General features: G+C 45.9%; 9 protein-coding genes across 9 annotated transcripts; 7 read left to right on the forward strand and 2 right to left on the reverse strand.

Moving 5' to 3' along the window:
* Window positions 1-71: 71 nt before the first annotated feature.
* On the forward strand, window positions 72-1,898 carry RCK2 (serine/threonine protein kinase RCK2; the record flags this gene model as incomplete). Its single annotated transcript, XM_037282876.1, has 1 exon — window positions 72-1,898. One exon carries the CDS (start codon window positions 72-74, stop codon window positions 1,896-1,898), a length of 1,827 nt encoding a protein of 608 aa, XP_037138771.1.
* A 572-nt stretch (window positions 1,899-2,470) lies between these two features.
* YEF3 (translation elongation factor EF-3) lies at window positions 2,471-5,605 on the forward strand (the record flags this gene model as incomplete). The annotated part of the gene is made up of 1 exon (XM_037282877.1): window positions 2,471-5,605. The coding sequence occupies one exon, from the start codon at window positions 2,471-2,473 to the stop codon at window positions 5,603-5,605; it is 3,135 nt and encodes a 1,044-aa protein (XP_037138772.1).
* A 398-nt stretch (window positions 5,606-6,003) lies between these two features.
* Window positions 6,004-7,809, forward strand: SPO1 (putative carboxylic ester hydrolase; the record flags this gene model as incomplete). Its single annotated transcript, XM_037282878.1, has 1 exon — window positions 6,004-7,809. One exon carries the CDS (start codon window positions 6,004-6,006, stop codon window positions 7,807-7,809), a length of 1,806 nt encoding a protein of 601 aa, XP_037138773.1.
* Window positions 7,810-7,926: 117 nt separating this feature from the next.
* On the forward strand, window positions 7,927-8,628 carry SSP120 (nucleobindin SSP120; the record flags this gene model as incomplete). Its single annotated transcript, XM_037282879.1, has 1 exon — window positions 7,927-8,628. One exon carries the CDS (start codon window positions 7,927-7,929, stop codon window positions 8,626-8,628), a length of 702 nt encoding a protein of 233 aa, XP_037138774.1.
* Window positions 8,629-8,657: 29 nt separating this feature from the next.
* On the reverse strand, window positions 8,658-10,001 carry HG536_0C02690 (uncharacterized protein; the record flags this gene model as incomplete). The annotated part of the gene is made up of 1 exon (XM_037282880.1): window positions 8,658-10,001. The coding sequence occupies one exon, from the start codon at window positions 9,999-10,001 to the stop codon at window positions 8,658-8,660; it is 1,344 nt and encodes a 447-aa protein (XP_037138775.1).
* Window positions 10,002-10,162: 161 nt separating this feature from the next.
* Window positions 10,163-10,894, forward strand: PYP1 (putative phosphoric monoester hydrolase; the record flags this gene model as incomplete). Its single annotated transcript, XM_037282881.1, has 1 exon — window positions 10,163-10,894. One exon carries the CDS (start codon window positions 10,163-10,165, stop codon window positions 10,892-10,894), a length of 732 nt encoding a protein of 243 aa, XP_037138776.1.
* A 404-nt stretch (window positions 10,895-11,298) lies between these two features.
* Window positions 11,299-12,537, forward strand: IDP3 (isocitrate dehydrogenase (NADP(+)) IDP3; the record flags this gene model as incomplete). Its single annotated transcript, XM_037282882.1, has 1 exon — window positions 11,299-12,537. The coding sequence occupies one exon, from the start codon at window positions 11,299-11,301 to the stop codon at window positions 12,535-12,537; it is 1,239 nt and encodes a 412-aa protein (XP_037138777.1).
* A 153-nt stretch (window positions 12,538-12,690) lies between these two features.
* Window positions 12,691-13,593, forward strand: ILV6 (acetolactate synthase regulatory subunit; the record flags this gene model as incomplete). Its single annotated transcript, XM_037282883.1, has 1 exon — window positions 12,691-13,593. The coding sequence occupies one exon, from the start codon at window positions 12,691-12,693 to the stop codon at window positions 13,591-13,593; it is 903 nt and encodes a 300-aa protein (XP_037138778.1).
* Window positions 13,594-13,646: 53 nt separating this feature from the next.
* MRP7 (mitochondrial 54S ribosomal protein bL27m) lies at window positions 13,647-14,765 on the reverse strand (the record flags this gene model as incomplete). The annotated part of the gene is made up of 1 exon (XM_037282884.1): window positions 13,647-14,765. One exon carries the CDS (start codon window positions 14,763-14,765, stop codon window positions 13,647-13,649), a length of 1,119 nt encoding a protein of 372 aa, XP_037138779.1.
* Window positions 14,766-14,890: the final 125 nt, after the last annotated feature.

The raw sequence follows: 14,890 nt of genomic DNA on the forward strand, positions 1-14,890 counted from the left end.
TTCGCACAAAGATATCGATCTCGTGTGCTATAGATTTATTCTACGTTGAAGCTTTTCTTGAGACAAGGAAGATGCTTAAGATAAAGAATATATTTGGGAAAAAGAGACAGCAACAACAACCACAACAACCGCAGCACCAGCAAGATTGTCGAAGATCGACGGGCGGTTTGGCTACTGGCGATGTCAGTCATGATCGCGGTAGTACGGAAGATTCGAGGAGCAGTTCAGGTTTAGCTGTTGCAGATCAGGGAAAGGCGATGCCTATTATCGAATGTCCTGTGGAAATCGATGAATCGTTCCTTGACAAAGATATTACGAACGTGGAGAGTCTTTCGCCGATGGTTGAAGACAGCGACGTTCATATTGTGCATAGTGATATAGAGGATGGAAAAGGGATGCAGGAAGATAGTGAGGACGCCGACATCGGCATAGAAGATGATTCGACCGCGGCGACTGGCAGTAGTAGTGAACAACTTTCGGTAGAGAAAGAACTTCCCGATGAGTTTTTCCAGGAACAAGCAGAGCTCAAGGATTACTTGCTTATCAACAAGATAGGAGAAGGAGCGTTCTCGAGAGTGTTCCGTGGTATCCCGCAGAAAAACAGCTCGAAGGCCTATCTTACGAGGAATTTCACAGAGTGTGCCATCAAAGTGATTCAGAAGGACCAAAGCTCCGGAGCAACGATCAAAAAGGACGAACAGACTAAGAAATCTACGAGAGAACAGGTGATGAAGGAGGTTCAAATACATAAACTGATCACTTGCGGCGAGGGGGCACAGAACATTGTACAGTTTGTGGATTTCCAAGAATCTGAAAACTACTACTACATCGTGCAGGAGCTCTTAAGGGGCGGTGAGATTTTTGGCGAGATTGTGAAATATACCTATTTCAGTGAGGATCTGTCGAGGCATGTTATTAAACAGTTGGCATTGGCAGTGAAACATATGCATTCGATGGGAGTCGTTCACCGTGACATCAAACCTGAGAATCTTCTGTTTGAACCCATTAAGCATATACCGTCCAAGAAGCCCGTGCTCAGAAGATCGGATGATCCTGCCACTAAGCTCGACGAGGGTGAATTTAGACCTAACGTCGGTGGTGGTGGTATTGGGGTCGTGAAGCTGGCCGATTTTGGTCTCTCCAAGCAAATTTATCAAACAGACACAAAGACTCCATGCGGAACGGTCGGTTACACGGCCCCCGAAGTGGTTAAAGACGAGAAATACTCCATGGGGGTCGATATGTGGGGAATAGGCTGCGTGCTATATACGATACTGTGCGGTTTCCCGCCATTTTACGATGAAAAGATTGATGTCCTGACGGAGAAAATTTCCCGTGGCGAGTACACGTTCCTCAGACCCTGGTGGGATGAGATAAGCGATGGTGCGAAAAACTGTGTGAGGAAGCTTTTAGAGGTCAACCCGGACAAAAGATATCGAATCGACGATCTGTTGAACGATGAGTGGCTGAACACTTATGACGCGGTAAGACAACGAGAGGCTATGAGTGAGCAGAAACTGGCCCATGCGCTGGATGCCAAGCGGAAAAGCAAAAGTCACACCTCTCGCAAGAACAGACTCTTTTACCCCAAGAGAGACTCGTCATTACTCTATTCCCCAGCGGCCAACGTGATGCGTGATGCTTTTGACGTCAGCAACGCGGTACAACGTAACGAAGGAGACAAAAGACATCAACAACACCATCAAGATTACCGTTCGCAGTCACAAAGGTTTGCTCTCGGCTCCCTAACGGAGGGATCAGAGGTTTCCTGTTGGGAATCCGACGAGCTGGAAGACGACATGTTCCAACTAAAACTCAATTCCTCGACTATAATCAAGAGAAGAAAGGAGAACCATATTCCCAATAACACCATAAGGATCCCCACACTGTTGGAATAGAGTACGAGCTTATGAAATGTCTTCGTTGTTGATATACTATCTAGCCTTTAATCTTTCATAAACATAATCATATAAGTATTTGCAATTTAATAATGACACATGAAAATCTCCTCCTTTTTTCTTTTTCATACAAGTTTACAGTAAGATCAGAGATAGTGTCCCTTGGATCAATAGTACAATGCAAGATCTCCGACAATAACATGAGATGAGATGAGATCGTTTATGATCAAAACACGGTGACAGCGACGCTTACGCGAATCCATAACCGATCGGCTGTTGCGCAGACGCCGGACGTTCAGAGTGATAAACGTAGCGACGCCCATCAAAAAAAAAAAATAAAGAAATACTCGAAAAACAAGAAAAATGTTTCTTTTCGGCCGCTCAGATGAGCAGCTTTTCTTTTTCTTCGATGAGTTTTGTGTGCGTCTTTGAAAATTTTTCATAATAGTATAAGACCGGGCTCATCTCTCTTGGAATGATATAAAAAAAGTTTACAACCACTATCTTGTTTCGATAGTATTTGTATCTGATTTTTCTCTCTCGAGCTTGAATCTCTCAAGGGATAGTGCAAGATGTCTGATTCAGAACAATCCATCAAGGTTCTTAATGAACTGTTAGAGAAGCTAACTGTTGCGACTCCAGAAAACAGACAGCAGGTCGCTACTGAGGTTGCTTCGTTCATTAACGGCGACATTATCGAACACGATGCCCCAGAACAGTTCTTCACTGGTTTGTTCAAAGCCGTCAAGGACAAGAAGAGTGCAGCTAATGCTTTGGAGACCATCAGTCACGTGGCCAGCCCATCTGACTTGTCTCCAAGCATTGAGCCATTCGTTGTGTCTGCTGTTCCACTGATTGCTGAGCAATGTGGTAACAAGGACAAGGAGATTCAAGAGGCTGCCTCCCAGGCTTTGGTTTCTATTGTCAAGGCTGTCAACCCAATTGCCGTCAAGGCTCTATTGCCACACTTGACGACCGCTTTGTCCAACACCAACAAATGGCAGGAAAAGGTTGCTATCTTGGCAGCTATCTCTGAGTTGGTTGACTCTGCTAAGACTCAGGTTGCGTTGAGAATGCCAGAATTGATCCCAGTGCTATCTGAAGCTATGTGGGACACCAAGAAGGAAGTCAAGAAGGCTGCCACTGACACCATGACCAAGGCTACTGAGACCGTTGAGAACAAGGATATCGAACGTTTCATCCCAGAGTTGATTGGCTGTATCGCTGATCCTTCTGCTGTGCCAGAAACCGTCCACTTGTTGGGTGCTACCACTTTTGTGGCTGAAGTTACCCCAGCCACTCTATCCATCATGGTTCCATTGTTGTCCAGAGGTTTGGCTGAGAGAGAAACTTCTATCAAGCGTAAAGCTGCTGTTATCATCGACAACATGTGTAAATTGGTCGAAGATCCACAAGTCGTTGCTCCTTTCTTGGACAAACTGTTGCCAGGTTTGAAGAACAACTTCGCTACCATTGCAGACCCAGAAGCTCGTGAAGTTACTTTGAGAGGTTTGAAGACTTTGAGAAGAGTCGGTAACGTTGGCGAAAACGATGCTTTGCCAGAAGTTTCTCACGCTGGTGACGTTGAGACTACTTTGGGTGTCATTGATCTACTGTTGAAGGACCAAGAGGTTGCTCCAAGATTCAGACCGGTCGTCGAATACGTTGCTGCTATTGCCGCTGATTTGATTGATGAAAGAGTCATTGACCAGCAAGCTTGGTTCACTCACGTTACTCCATACATGACCATCTTCCTGCACGAAAGAGAGGCTAAGGATATCATTGATGAGTTTAGAAAGAGAGCTGTTGACAACATCCCAGTTGGTCCAAACTTCGATGATGAGGAGGATGAAGGTGAGGATCTATGTAACTGTGAATTCTCCTTGGCTTACGGTGCTAAGATCTTGTTGAACAAGACTCAATTGAGATTGAAGAGAGGTAGAAGATACGGTCTATGTGGTCCAAACGGTGCTGGTAAATCCACTTTGATGAGAGCCGTCGCTAACGGTCAAGTTGATGGTTTCCCAACCCAAGAGGAATGTAGAACCGTGTATGTCGAACACGATATCGATGGTACTCACGCTGAGACTTCTGTCCTAGATTTCGTCTTTGCTGGTGATGTTGGTACCAAGGAAGTTATCAGAGCTAAATTGGAAGAGTTCGGTTTCTCCGATGAGATGATTGCCATGCCAATCGCCTCCCTATCTGGTGGTTGGAAGATGAAGTTGGCTTTGGCTAGAGCCGTGTTGAAGAACGCCGATATCTTGTTGTTGGATGAACCAACCAACCATTTGGATACTGTCAACGTCGCTTGGTTGGTTAACTACTTGAACACATGTGGTATCACTTCCATCATTGTTTCCCACGACTCCGGTTTCTTGGACAACGTCTGTCAATACATTATTCACTACGAAGGTCTAAAATTGAGAAAGTACAAGGGTAACTTGTCTGAATTCGTCAAGAAGTGTCCATCCGCTAAGTCTTACTACGAATTGGGTGCTTCTGATCTAGAATTCAAATTCCCAGAACCTGGTTACTTGGAAGGTGTTAAGACTAAGCAAAAGGCTATCGTCAAGGTGTCTAACATGAGTTTCCAATACCCAGGTACCGCCAAGCCTCAAATTTCAGACATTTCTTTCCAATGTTCCCTATCTTCCAGAATTGCTGTCATTGGTCCAAACGGTGCTGGTAAGTCCACTTTGATCAACGTCTTGACCGGTGAATTGCTACCAACTACTGGTGAAGTTTACACCCACGAAAACTGTCGTATCGCTTACATCAAGCAGCATGCTTTCGCTCACATCGAAAACCATTTGGACAAGACTCCATCCGAATATATCCAATGGAGATTCCAAACTGGTGAAGATAGAGAAACCATGGACAGAGCTAACAGACAAATCAACGAAAATGATGCTGAAGCTATGAACAAGATCTTCAAGATCGAAGGTACCCCAAGAAGAATCGCTGGTATCCACTCCAGAAGAAAGTTCAAGAACACTTACGAATACGAATGTTCTTTCTTGTTGGGTGAAAACATCGGTATGAAATCTGAAAGATGGGTTCCAATGATGTCAGTCGACAATGCTTGGTTGCCAAGAGGTGAACTGATCGAATCTCACTCCAAGATGGTCGCTGAAGTTGATATGAAGGAAGCTTTGGCTTCCGGTCAATTCCGTCCATTGACCAGAAAGGAAATTGAAGAGCACTGTGCGATGTTGGGTTTGGACGCCGAATTGGTTTCTCACTCCAGAATCAGAGGTTTGTCTGGTGGTCAAAAGGTTAAGTTGGTCTTGGCTGCTGGTACTTGGCAAAGACCTCACTTGATCGTCCTGGATGAACCTACCAACTATTTGGACAGAGACTCTCTAGGTGCTTTGTCCAAGGCTTTGAAGGCTTTCGAAGGTGGTGTTATCATCATTACTCACTCTGCTGAATTCACCAAGGATTTGACTGAAGAAGTCTGGGCGGTCAAGGATGGTCTGATGACCCCATCCGGTCACAACTGGGTCAGCGGTCAAGGTTCCGGTCCAAGAATCGAGAAGAAGGATGACGAAGAAGACAAGTTCGATGCCATGGGTAACAAGATTAGCGGTGGTAAGAAGAAGAAGAAGTTGTCTTCCGCTGAATTAAGAAAGAAGAAGAAGGAGAGAATGAAGAAGAAGAAGGAATTGGGTGATGCCTATGTTTCTTCCGATGAAGAATTTTAGGTCGGATTGACTACTAGTGATGTTAAACGGTAACTTTTACAAGAGATAAACAAGATCCATATACCAATATATGTAATAATTTATTTTCCCTATCAATCTTTTGTGTTTATAATATATTTCCAGGATAGATATCTTTTTATCGGTATTGCATTTAATTAGAACAAAGTTAGCCAACGCGGTACTTGGGCGGCTATGTTCTCTTATAACCACACCAGTGAAAAAGAGAACTTCGCAAAATAAGCGATGTATTGTTGGTCGTTCCTCTTCTGTCTAGTGGGAGTTTCGCACGCATTTGATTACCCATTCGAAGTGAAATGTCCACAAGAACCGTTGATTAGGGAGGCAAATGTATGTTTAGTCATGATCGCCTTCAAATATCTATTCACTAACTCAGCTATATGTTGAAGGATCAAATTTGCGAAGACGAAGAAAGGTATGTACGCCATCGATTGGCTTACACAAATGGTGCCCTTATTGAATTTCTGCAGTCTCTTGATCTCGTGGAATTTAGTGCTGAGATTTATCATGAGATCGAGAAACAGCCGCCAATTATAGGAGCCGCACTTTCGGGTGGTGGATATCGATCAATGCTTATCAGCACTGGCTTTCTCCAAGAAATGTATGACTGGCATCTATTTGATACTTTAACTTATATCTCTGGACTTTCAGGTGGTAGTTGGACCCTGATGGATTTGATAGTTCATGATTTTGAACCTAATCGAATGATACTGGACTGGAACCTAGACGATGGGCTATTGCAGGGCATTCCCGAATTTGATGTGAAGCAGAAGGATATTGTTTCCGGAATGCAGGAAGCAGATTTGCCCAAAGAGGTACTGAACAAAAGGAATTTGGACGAACCTATGAGCTTAAACTTTGTTGAGTTTCAAAGAGCCCTAGATATAGAAGCTACCTCTTTGAACGAAAGTGGTGAGAAGCAATCTCTGAGTAAGAGAGGCTTTAACCCTCTTACCAAGCTACGAGAAACAATATTTCACGGCAGCGAAGAGGTCGCCATATCTGAAGTCGAGGCAATAGAAAGAAGAAATGGAAAAGTGTCAATGAATTCCTGGAGATCACTCAAGCAGGTAGTACAGTTCTATATTGATCTCCACATGGAAGTCAGGCCCAAGAAGGTTCAAGGGTTCCCGGTGTCGTTTACGGACTATCTGGGAAAAGCGCTTGTGAAAAGCCTAGGTGATGCGATTCAGAATAAGTCCATGACGTCATTGTCTCGAATGCTTAGCGAGTCTCAGAGCTTTCAAGAGTTCCGTGCTCCAATTCCCATATTCGTTGCCAATTGTAAGAATAACTATTTGAAAAATGTTATCTTCGAATTCAGCCCTTTTGAATTTGGATCCTGGGATCCACTGTTGCGATTGTTCGTAAAATTGAAATATCTTGGGTCCGAGATCAAGGAAGGAATAGCTCAAAGGTGCATTGTAGGCTTTGATGATCTGGGATTCATTACCGCTACTTCATCATCTATCTTCAATAATGTTCTGCTCTATATCTGGGAGATGACAGCTAAATCATCAAAGGAAACGATACGAGCAGTGAAGGCAATTATGGGGTTGTTCGGGCTGAGAAGCGCTGAAAACGATCTAAAACCAGTAGATCTGACTAAAGTTAAGGCGGACTTTGCTGTCTACCATCCAAACCCTTTCTTAGACTATCCCACGGTGGACAGCATTCTAACTGCTGATGATCACCTCTACTTAGTAGATGGCGGCGAGGACGGTGAAAATATCCCATTAAGGCCGCTTATGATCGCAGAAAGAGGGCTTGACGCAATCTTCATTCTAGATTCAAGCTCCGACATCGAAAATTTTCCTGATGGTAGAAAACTGCAGAATGTGATGCGCCAGGTCTTCCCGGATATGAACTGGTCATTCCCTAACTTGAGCTTGCCCCTCAAAAAGCTTCTAGCATTTGGCTGCTATGATGCAGAAATTCCTGTTCTTCTCTATTATGTCAATTCCAAGCACTGCTACCAATCGAATACATCAACCTTTAAGATAACGTACAATGAAGCCGAAATTGCTGGGATGCTTGGGAACGGACGTGATGTGTTCAGCTCTAGCTCCAACCATCGCTATAGAAGTTGTATTGGATGCTTGTTGTTGAAAAGAACCATTGAGCGATCGGAAAGCCATTCATACCCCGATTACTGTCAAGAATGTTATGATGAATATTGTTATTGATTTCCTTCGTCGCTTTCAACACTAGTAACTTTACAGACGATTGTGTCTAAAGCTAGAGAAAAAATCGATTTCGCACGAGCAGTTTAAAAGTCGAAGAAGTCATTAAACCAGTGGCTAATGGTTATCCTAATCAGTCTGGTGCTTCATTTTCTTGGAGTTCTAGGCCATGTTACGGCTAAAAACTTAGGAAGTACTGAAGTGAATGTCGAGAGTGAAAAACCACCCAAGGGCCTTTCTTGGGAACAATGGCATATGGAACATGAACATCAACTGTCGAAATATGATCCGGAAACTTTTTTCGATCTACACGATTCCAAACATAAAGGTTATCTAGACCAGAATGACATACTATCCCTTTACGGTTTAAACCGTGGGGAGGTCGTAGGAAAGGGCGACGGGATGGGCCAACACGACGACTCTGAACTGGTCGACAAAGACCTGGCAGACCGAGTTGTTGCTCTTATCATGAAATTGCTAGACGTGGACGACGACACAAGGATTATGAGGTCGGAATACCTTGATTTTGCTAAGAGAGGTAACAGGTTACCTGATTTAGGTGTAGGTGTCGGCCACCATTCAGACTTCGAAACGGAGTACGAACTTCATCATTGGAACGAGTTTCATCGTGATGATGATCCAGATATTAAAAATGTTCACAAGGAGGATATTGAACATGAGCTGTTACATCATGAACATGAGATAGAACATGAAGAGATAGTCCAGAAAGGCGCTTCTAGGAGCACCGTCATAACAGATGATGAACTGGAGTCCAGAATCAACGTAGGAAATATTCCAGGCAAATACAAAAACGGTATCTGATGCTAATCAATTAATTCTCTGTACGTTTTCTATCTACTATTGCCAATCATCTGCAAAATCCTTGCAAGCCCATCATTATCCAGCTGATCAGAGTCGATGCCATGACACAGGATACCTTTTGAAGCAAATTCTTTCTCATCAATGAGAATCTCGCCATCCTTAAGATACACCAGGTCTGTAACGAATTCGCTCCATTGTCTCTGAATCCTGGAGATGCTATGACCATTTCTAGTCTGCCTGTATTTCAATGCAGCTCTTGACATCGAATCTACTAACAACTTGACATACCCCAGTCCGTCGAGCCATGAAGTTTCCCTGTCATATCGGCTGTTTAAGAGTAACACTTTTCGAAGTGGTTTTGAATCGAGGATGACGTCTGCTATGTTACCCAAGATAGCAATTGGGAGTAAGCTTGTCACCAAGGACCCAATCGAGTAGACCAGCATATCAGCTTTCTTGATGTCAGATATCACCCTGGAATTTCCCGTCGGTTTGATCTCCTCACCGTAGGGATTTATATACAGCAAGCTCTTAATTGGCGCTGGAAGTTTGTCATTCACGTCAATCTTGTCGAAATGGAGTTGCGAGTTCTTCAGCTCAGGCAGAATGTAGAGTGGATTAGCGTATTCTTCCTCCTCTTCCCCGACGTCTTGTTCACTCTCCTCGACCGTTAAACCGTCTGACCTCTCCAAATGCAGAAATCTGTCCCTAGTGAGATCGGCGACTGAATTGGCCCTCTTCTCCATGAAAGGCCTCGAGGGATGTGAGATTTGAGACTGGCCTGTGATTACCTCGTCGTTCGCCAAAAGCGCCGCGATATGGTGGGTATGAACGCTGTTGATACAAGGAGCCACATGGATCTTCGGGTCTCCCCTTCCCAATCTCATCATAAGCTCAATTGAAGCATCCAGCGAGCCCAAGAACAGTCTGGCGCCCGTCAAGAAGATGTTACCGATCGAAGCCTTCTCGAACTTGAAAGGATTGGACACTTTTGTTCTCTTCAGCAATTCTGCCTGGAAGTTTACAAAGAACGCCCTGCAGATCTCCTTCAACTCTGCTGGCAGCCCTTTCCAGATCGGATGGGACCCCTCCAGGATCTCATTCCATTCTTGCTTCGCCTTCACGCGATGGTTTGGCAGCCGGTAACTCAGCAATCTCGCAACCTGAGCATCTGAGATCACTCTCACGATCCTAGATCTGATATCTCCAATAGCCGGCCCACCAAACACCCTCAGGATTTCGCTTGTCGAACCACCATTATCCGAGATAGGCAGCACATAAGTTAACTCACATTGTTGCTCGACAGAGAGCTGTGAGAAGCAGCTGGTCAAGGAATTGGTCGCAGTACCACCTGAAAATACCACCAAATTCATAAACTACCTTATCTCCAGATTCACCCTCTTTCGCAATACGCCTGCAACGCTCTCCTTATAAACGTGTCGTCCGGTAGCTGGGTTTTTCATATAAAAGGGGCAGATCTTGTCAGATTGACCTCTAACCTCCTCTATTGCTAGGACTAGCGATAAATTTGAAGATGGTGAAGGCTGTTATATTCACTGATTTCGACGGTACTGTCACTTGGGATGACTCTAACGATTACCTGACCGACAGATACGGGTTCGGCAAGGAGAAGAGACTCGAGGCGTTCGAGGGCGTTATTGACGGATCCAAGACCTTCAGAGAGGCGTTCTGGCAGATGCTGGAGTCGATCGACAAACCATTGCCGGAGTGTATCAAGATCCTAGAGGAAAACATCCAGCTCGACCCCGGCTTCAAGCAGACTTTCCACTGGGCTGAGCAAAACAACGTTCCCATCGTGGTCGTCTCGAGCGGTATGAGACCAATCATCCAGAGCCTCCTGACCAGCCTGCTCGGCAAGGACTCGATTCACAAGATACGCATTATATCCAACGAAGTGGAAATCGCAGACGACCACAAGTGGAAAATAGTCTACAAGGACGACTCCTCCTTCGGCCACGACAAGTCCAAGAGTATCACTGACGAGAAGAACAAGTTCGAGGCCGCTCAGAAGCCGGGCGAAGACAGACCGTACTACTTCTACTGTGGTGACGGCGTGTCCGACCTGTCTGCTGCCAAGGAGTGCGATCTACTGTTTGCCAAGAAGGGCAAGGATCTGATCAGATTTTGCAGGAAGGAGAACGTCCCATACCACGAGTTCGAGACCTTCGACGATATCCTAGCCAGCATGAAGCAAGTGCTCTCCGGCGAAAAGACCGTCGAGCAGCTGATGCAGAACGACGAATAATCGCACCAATGACTATCTACAGTATATTAACCGTCTGTAACTACGTCTACAAGCTGTCCTATGCCTATCACTGGGACGCCCGCAATCGCATCCGCAAAATTCGTCTATCGAGCTTCCCTACATTCTCATTGGCGTCACACATTCTTGTGTGATCGACTCGGTTTGCCAAGAGCACCGATGGTGGCTTTCTCTTGCTGCCTGGTTTCTCCCCCCTGGTGAGAGCCATGCCTTAATCGGTGGTCGTCGTCTTGGAGGCCCGGGGTTTAGTCGGTTCGTCAGGAGTAAGCTGTTACCCCAGAAGGGGGCAGTTGGAGGTGTATATAAGTGTTGCTTATCTGGGGTACCGGGGGAGTTAGGTAGTTTGGCAGCAGTACAGTGCAACGTTCAGTGTATATAGTGGTAGGATGAAAGTGCAAGTTAAGAACCCCATCGTGGAGATGGACGGTGATGAGCAAACTAGAATTATTTGGCAATTGATCAAGGATAAGTTGATTTTGCCCTTCTTGGAGGTGGATTTGAAGTACTACGACCTTTCGATCACTTCACGGGATGAGACTGACGACCAAGTGACCGTGGAGTCGGCCAAAGCCACTTTGAAGTACGGCGTGGCGGTCAAGTGTGCTACGATTACGCCCGACGAGGCCCGTGTGAAGGAGTTTGGGCTCAAGAAGATGTGGAAATCTCCCAACGGCACGATCAGGAACATTCTTGGTGGCACCGTGTTCCGGGAGCCCATAGTGATCCCCAGGATCCCACGGCTGGTTCCCCAGTGGGAGAAACCGATCATCATCGGCAGACATGCGTTCGGGGACCAGTACAAGGCGACCGACGTGGTGGTTCCGGGGGAGGGCGAGTTGAAGCTTGTGTTCAAGTCGAAGGACGGCCAGCACGACGTGGACTTGCACGTCTTCGACTTCCCCGCAGACGGGGGAGTGGCGATGGCGATGTACAACACGACGGAGTCGATACACGGGTTCGCAAAGGCTTCGTTCGAGCTGGCATTGGAGCGGAAACTGCCCATGTATTCCACCACCAAGAACACCATCTTGAAAAAGTACGACGGCAAGTTCAAGGACGTCTTCGAGCAGATGTACGATGAGCAGTATAAGACCCGCTTTGAGGAGCTCGGGATCTGGTACGAGCACCGTCTGATCGACGACATGGTCGCGCAGATGCTCAAGTCCAAGGGCGGGTTCATAATCGCCATGAAAAACTATGACGGTGACGTGGAGTCCGATATCGTTGCCCAGGGGTTCGGCTCCCTGGGTCTGATGACCTCTGTCCTGGTCACTCCCGATGGCAAGACCTTTGAGAGCGAAGCAGCCCACGGAACCGTCACCAGACACTTCAGACAGCATCAACTGGGTAAAGAAACCTCTACCAACTCAATTGCGTCGATCTTTGCATGGACTAGAGGGATCATTCAGAGAGGCAAACTCGACGGAACGCCTGAAGTTGCCAACTTTGGCTACTTGCTCGAGAAGGCCACTATCGACACAGTACAAGACGATGGCATAATGACCAAAGATCTCGCTTTGATCCTGGGCAAGACAGACAGATCCGCTTACACCACCACCGAGGGTTTCATTGAAGCTGTTGAAAAGAGACTAATCAACGAGTTCAGACAGGCGTTTCGTGACTAATCGGTCAAGACTTTAAATATGTATATTCTTTACTCAGTTAATACGATTTCTTTAAGCTCTTGTGAGTCATCGTGAAAGAAGAGTAGCTATTAATTAAAAAAAATGATGAGCACTTAGCCTAACTTTGATCACTTTCACAGCTAGGTAGCTATCATGATCAGGTCGGTGTTGCTACGTAACAGCGGTCGCTGCTTCGTTCGTCATGGTTCTTCGTCTACGTCTGCTTTGGCGTACAAGCAATTGCACAGACATGCTGCTAGACCACCATTGCCCACTTTAGAGACGCCATCTTGGAGTGCTGATAGTGCAGTTTCTTCTATTTTGTATGAGACGCCTGCTGTGTCGAGTGAGCCAAGAAAGCAGCATGTTCTTAACTGTTTGGTGCAGAATGAGCCCGGTGTGTTGTCGAGAATCTCGGGTACTTTGGCAGCAAGAGGTTTCAACATCGACTCTTTGGTCGTTTGCAACACCGAAGTGAAGGATTTGAGTAGAATGACGATTGTGCTGCAAGGCCAGGGCGGCGTTATCGAGCAGGCGAGAAGACAAATCGAGGATCTAGTCCCTGTGTATGCAGTGCTAGACTACTCCAATTCGGAGATCATCAAGAGAGAATTGGTGTTGGCTCGCATCTCTTTGTTGGGTGCCGAATATTTCGAAGACCTGCTTTTGCATCACCACAAGAGTACTGTTGACGTTCAGGATTCCGTCGACTTGGTCTCCGAGATCAGAGAGAAGAAGTTCCATCCAACGAATCTGCCTATGAGTGAAGTGTTGAGATTGAAACACGAGCATTTGAACGACATTTCAAACCTGGCCAAGAACTTTGGTGGTAGAGTGGTGGACATCAGTGATGCCAGCTGTATCGTCGAACTGTCTGCCAAGCCTTCCCGTGTCAGCGCTTTTTTGAAGCTGATCGAACCATTCGGTGTGCTGGAGTGTGCCAGAAGTGGTATGATGGCATTACCAAGAATCCCAATCAAGAGTTTGGTCGAAGAGCAAGACGAAGCCGAGAAGATCAACGACATCGTGGACATCAGCCAGTTGCCTCCTGGTTAAAGGTGCCGCGCGTTACGAGTGTTATATACATATATACATGACCTCCTCTCGGATTAAAGTTTATTCAAGAATGCTTCTTTCTCCCTTGTGACTATGTCGATCTTGCCCTTGGCGTAGTTGAATCGTCTGAGCGTAATCGTTTTCTTGGTGGCCTTGTCAGCGACCGTCGTAGCATCTTCTGGCAGAACGGGTTTCAAAAATTTCCTACGCAGGTGGACTTCCTCAGATAAGGTCAAGAAATCAGCAGCATTGTTGAACAATTTTTTGAGCTCCTCTCTGTCCTTCTTGGAGGTGATCGACTTGGATCTCTCCTTTAAGTCTTCTAGCAGTTTTTGTTTTAAGGCAAGTTTCTCCTCTGCTGAAATGTATCCGATGAGACACAGCTTGTTGTTAAATTCGGTAGATTTGTCCAAGATCTCGGCAGTCTCTGCGATTGCCTTAAGCTCTTCAGCGAGTTTTGCTTCTTCCCAGCCCTCTCTCCGAGCGTCTAGGGTCGTCTCGTATTCCAAAAAGTATCTGGCGTTGAACTGGGCATCGTGCAACTCGAAACCATTCCTCAGGCATGATCTGAGGCGAATCAGATATTTGGTTCCGAGTTCCATGTTCTGCAACTCGACTTTAAGCTTTTCGGTCAGGATCTTGGCAAATTCCTTCTGCATATTCTCCCTACTCCTTTCACGTTCCGTCAGTTTTTGCAAAATCTCATCTTTCACCAAAGCCTTCTTCCTTGGCAGGAATTGTTCCTCCTCTTCTGCTTCTTTCACATCCGTAATCGCCTCGCGACCAAATCTTCTCACCCTAGGTTGGAAGTGAGGCAAAGGCAACTTTATATCACGACTCAGTGACACTCCAATGAACTTTCTCCTCGGGTGGAACGGATCCAGGTAATACCGTACCACACCGGGTTCCAGCGCATAAATAGTATGATCCTTACCAATCCCGACGTTTTCTCCAGGATAAAACTTCGTGCCTCGCTGCCTCATGATAATCTCACCAACCTGTACCGATTGGCCTTCGTACTTCTTAGGACCCAGCCGACGACCTGCTGAGTCCTTCATAGACGTTCTAGATCCCGCTGCCTTCTTCGTAGCTGTACGGACTTGATTTAGGATGAAACAGGCCCCATTTTTCGCTGCCAAAGTTCCACTACTAATACCGCCCAACAGAGACATGATTGTCGATATAACAACTCCCAATGGCCGAGGAACTCTCTATAACTCCCACTAATTGCAGCATATTTGACTATTCTAAGTGAAAAATTGTGCTTGTAGCTTGAGCCCAGTATTACAGATCTCCT

This window comes from Torulaspora globosa, chromosome 3 (assembly GCF_014133895.1).
Source record: "Torulaspora globosa chromosome 3, complete sequence".
NCBI lineage: Eukaryota > Fungi > Ascomycota > Saccharomycetes > Saccharomycetales > Saccharomycetaceae > Torulaspora > Torulaspora globosa.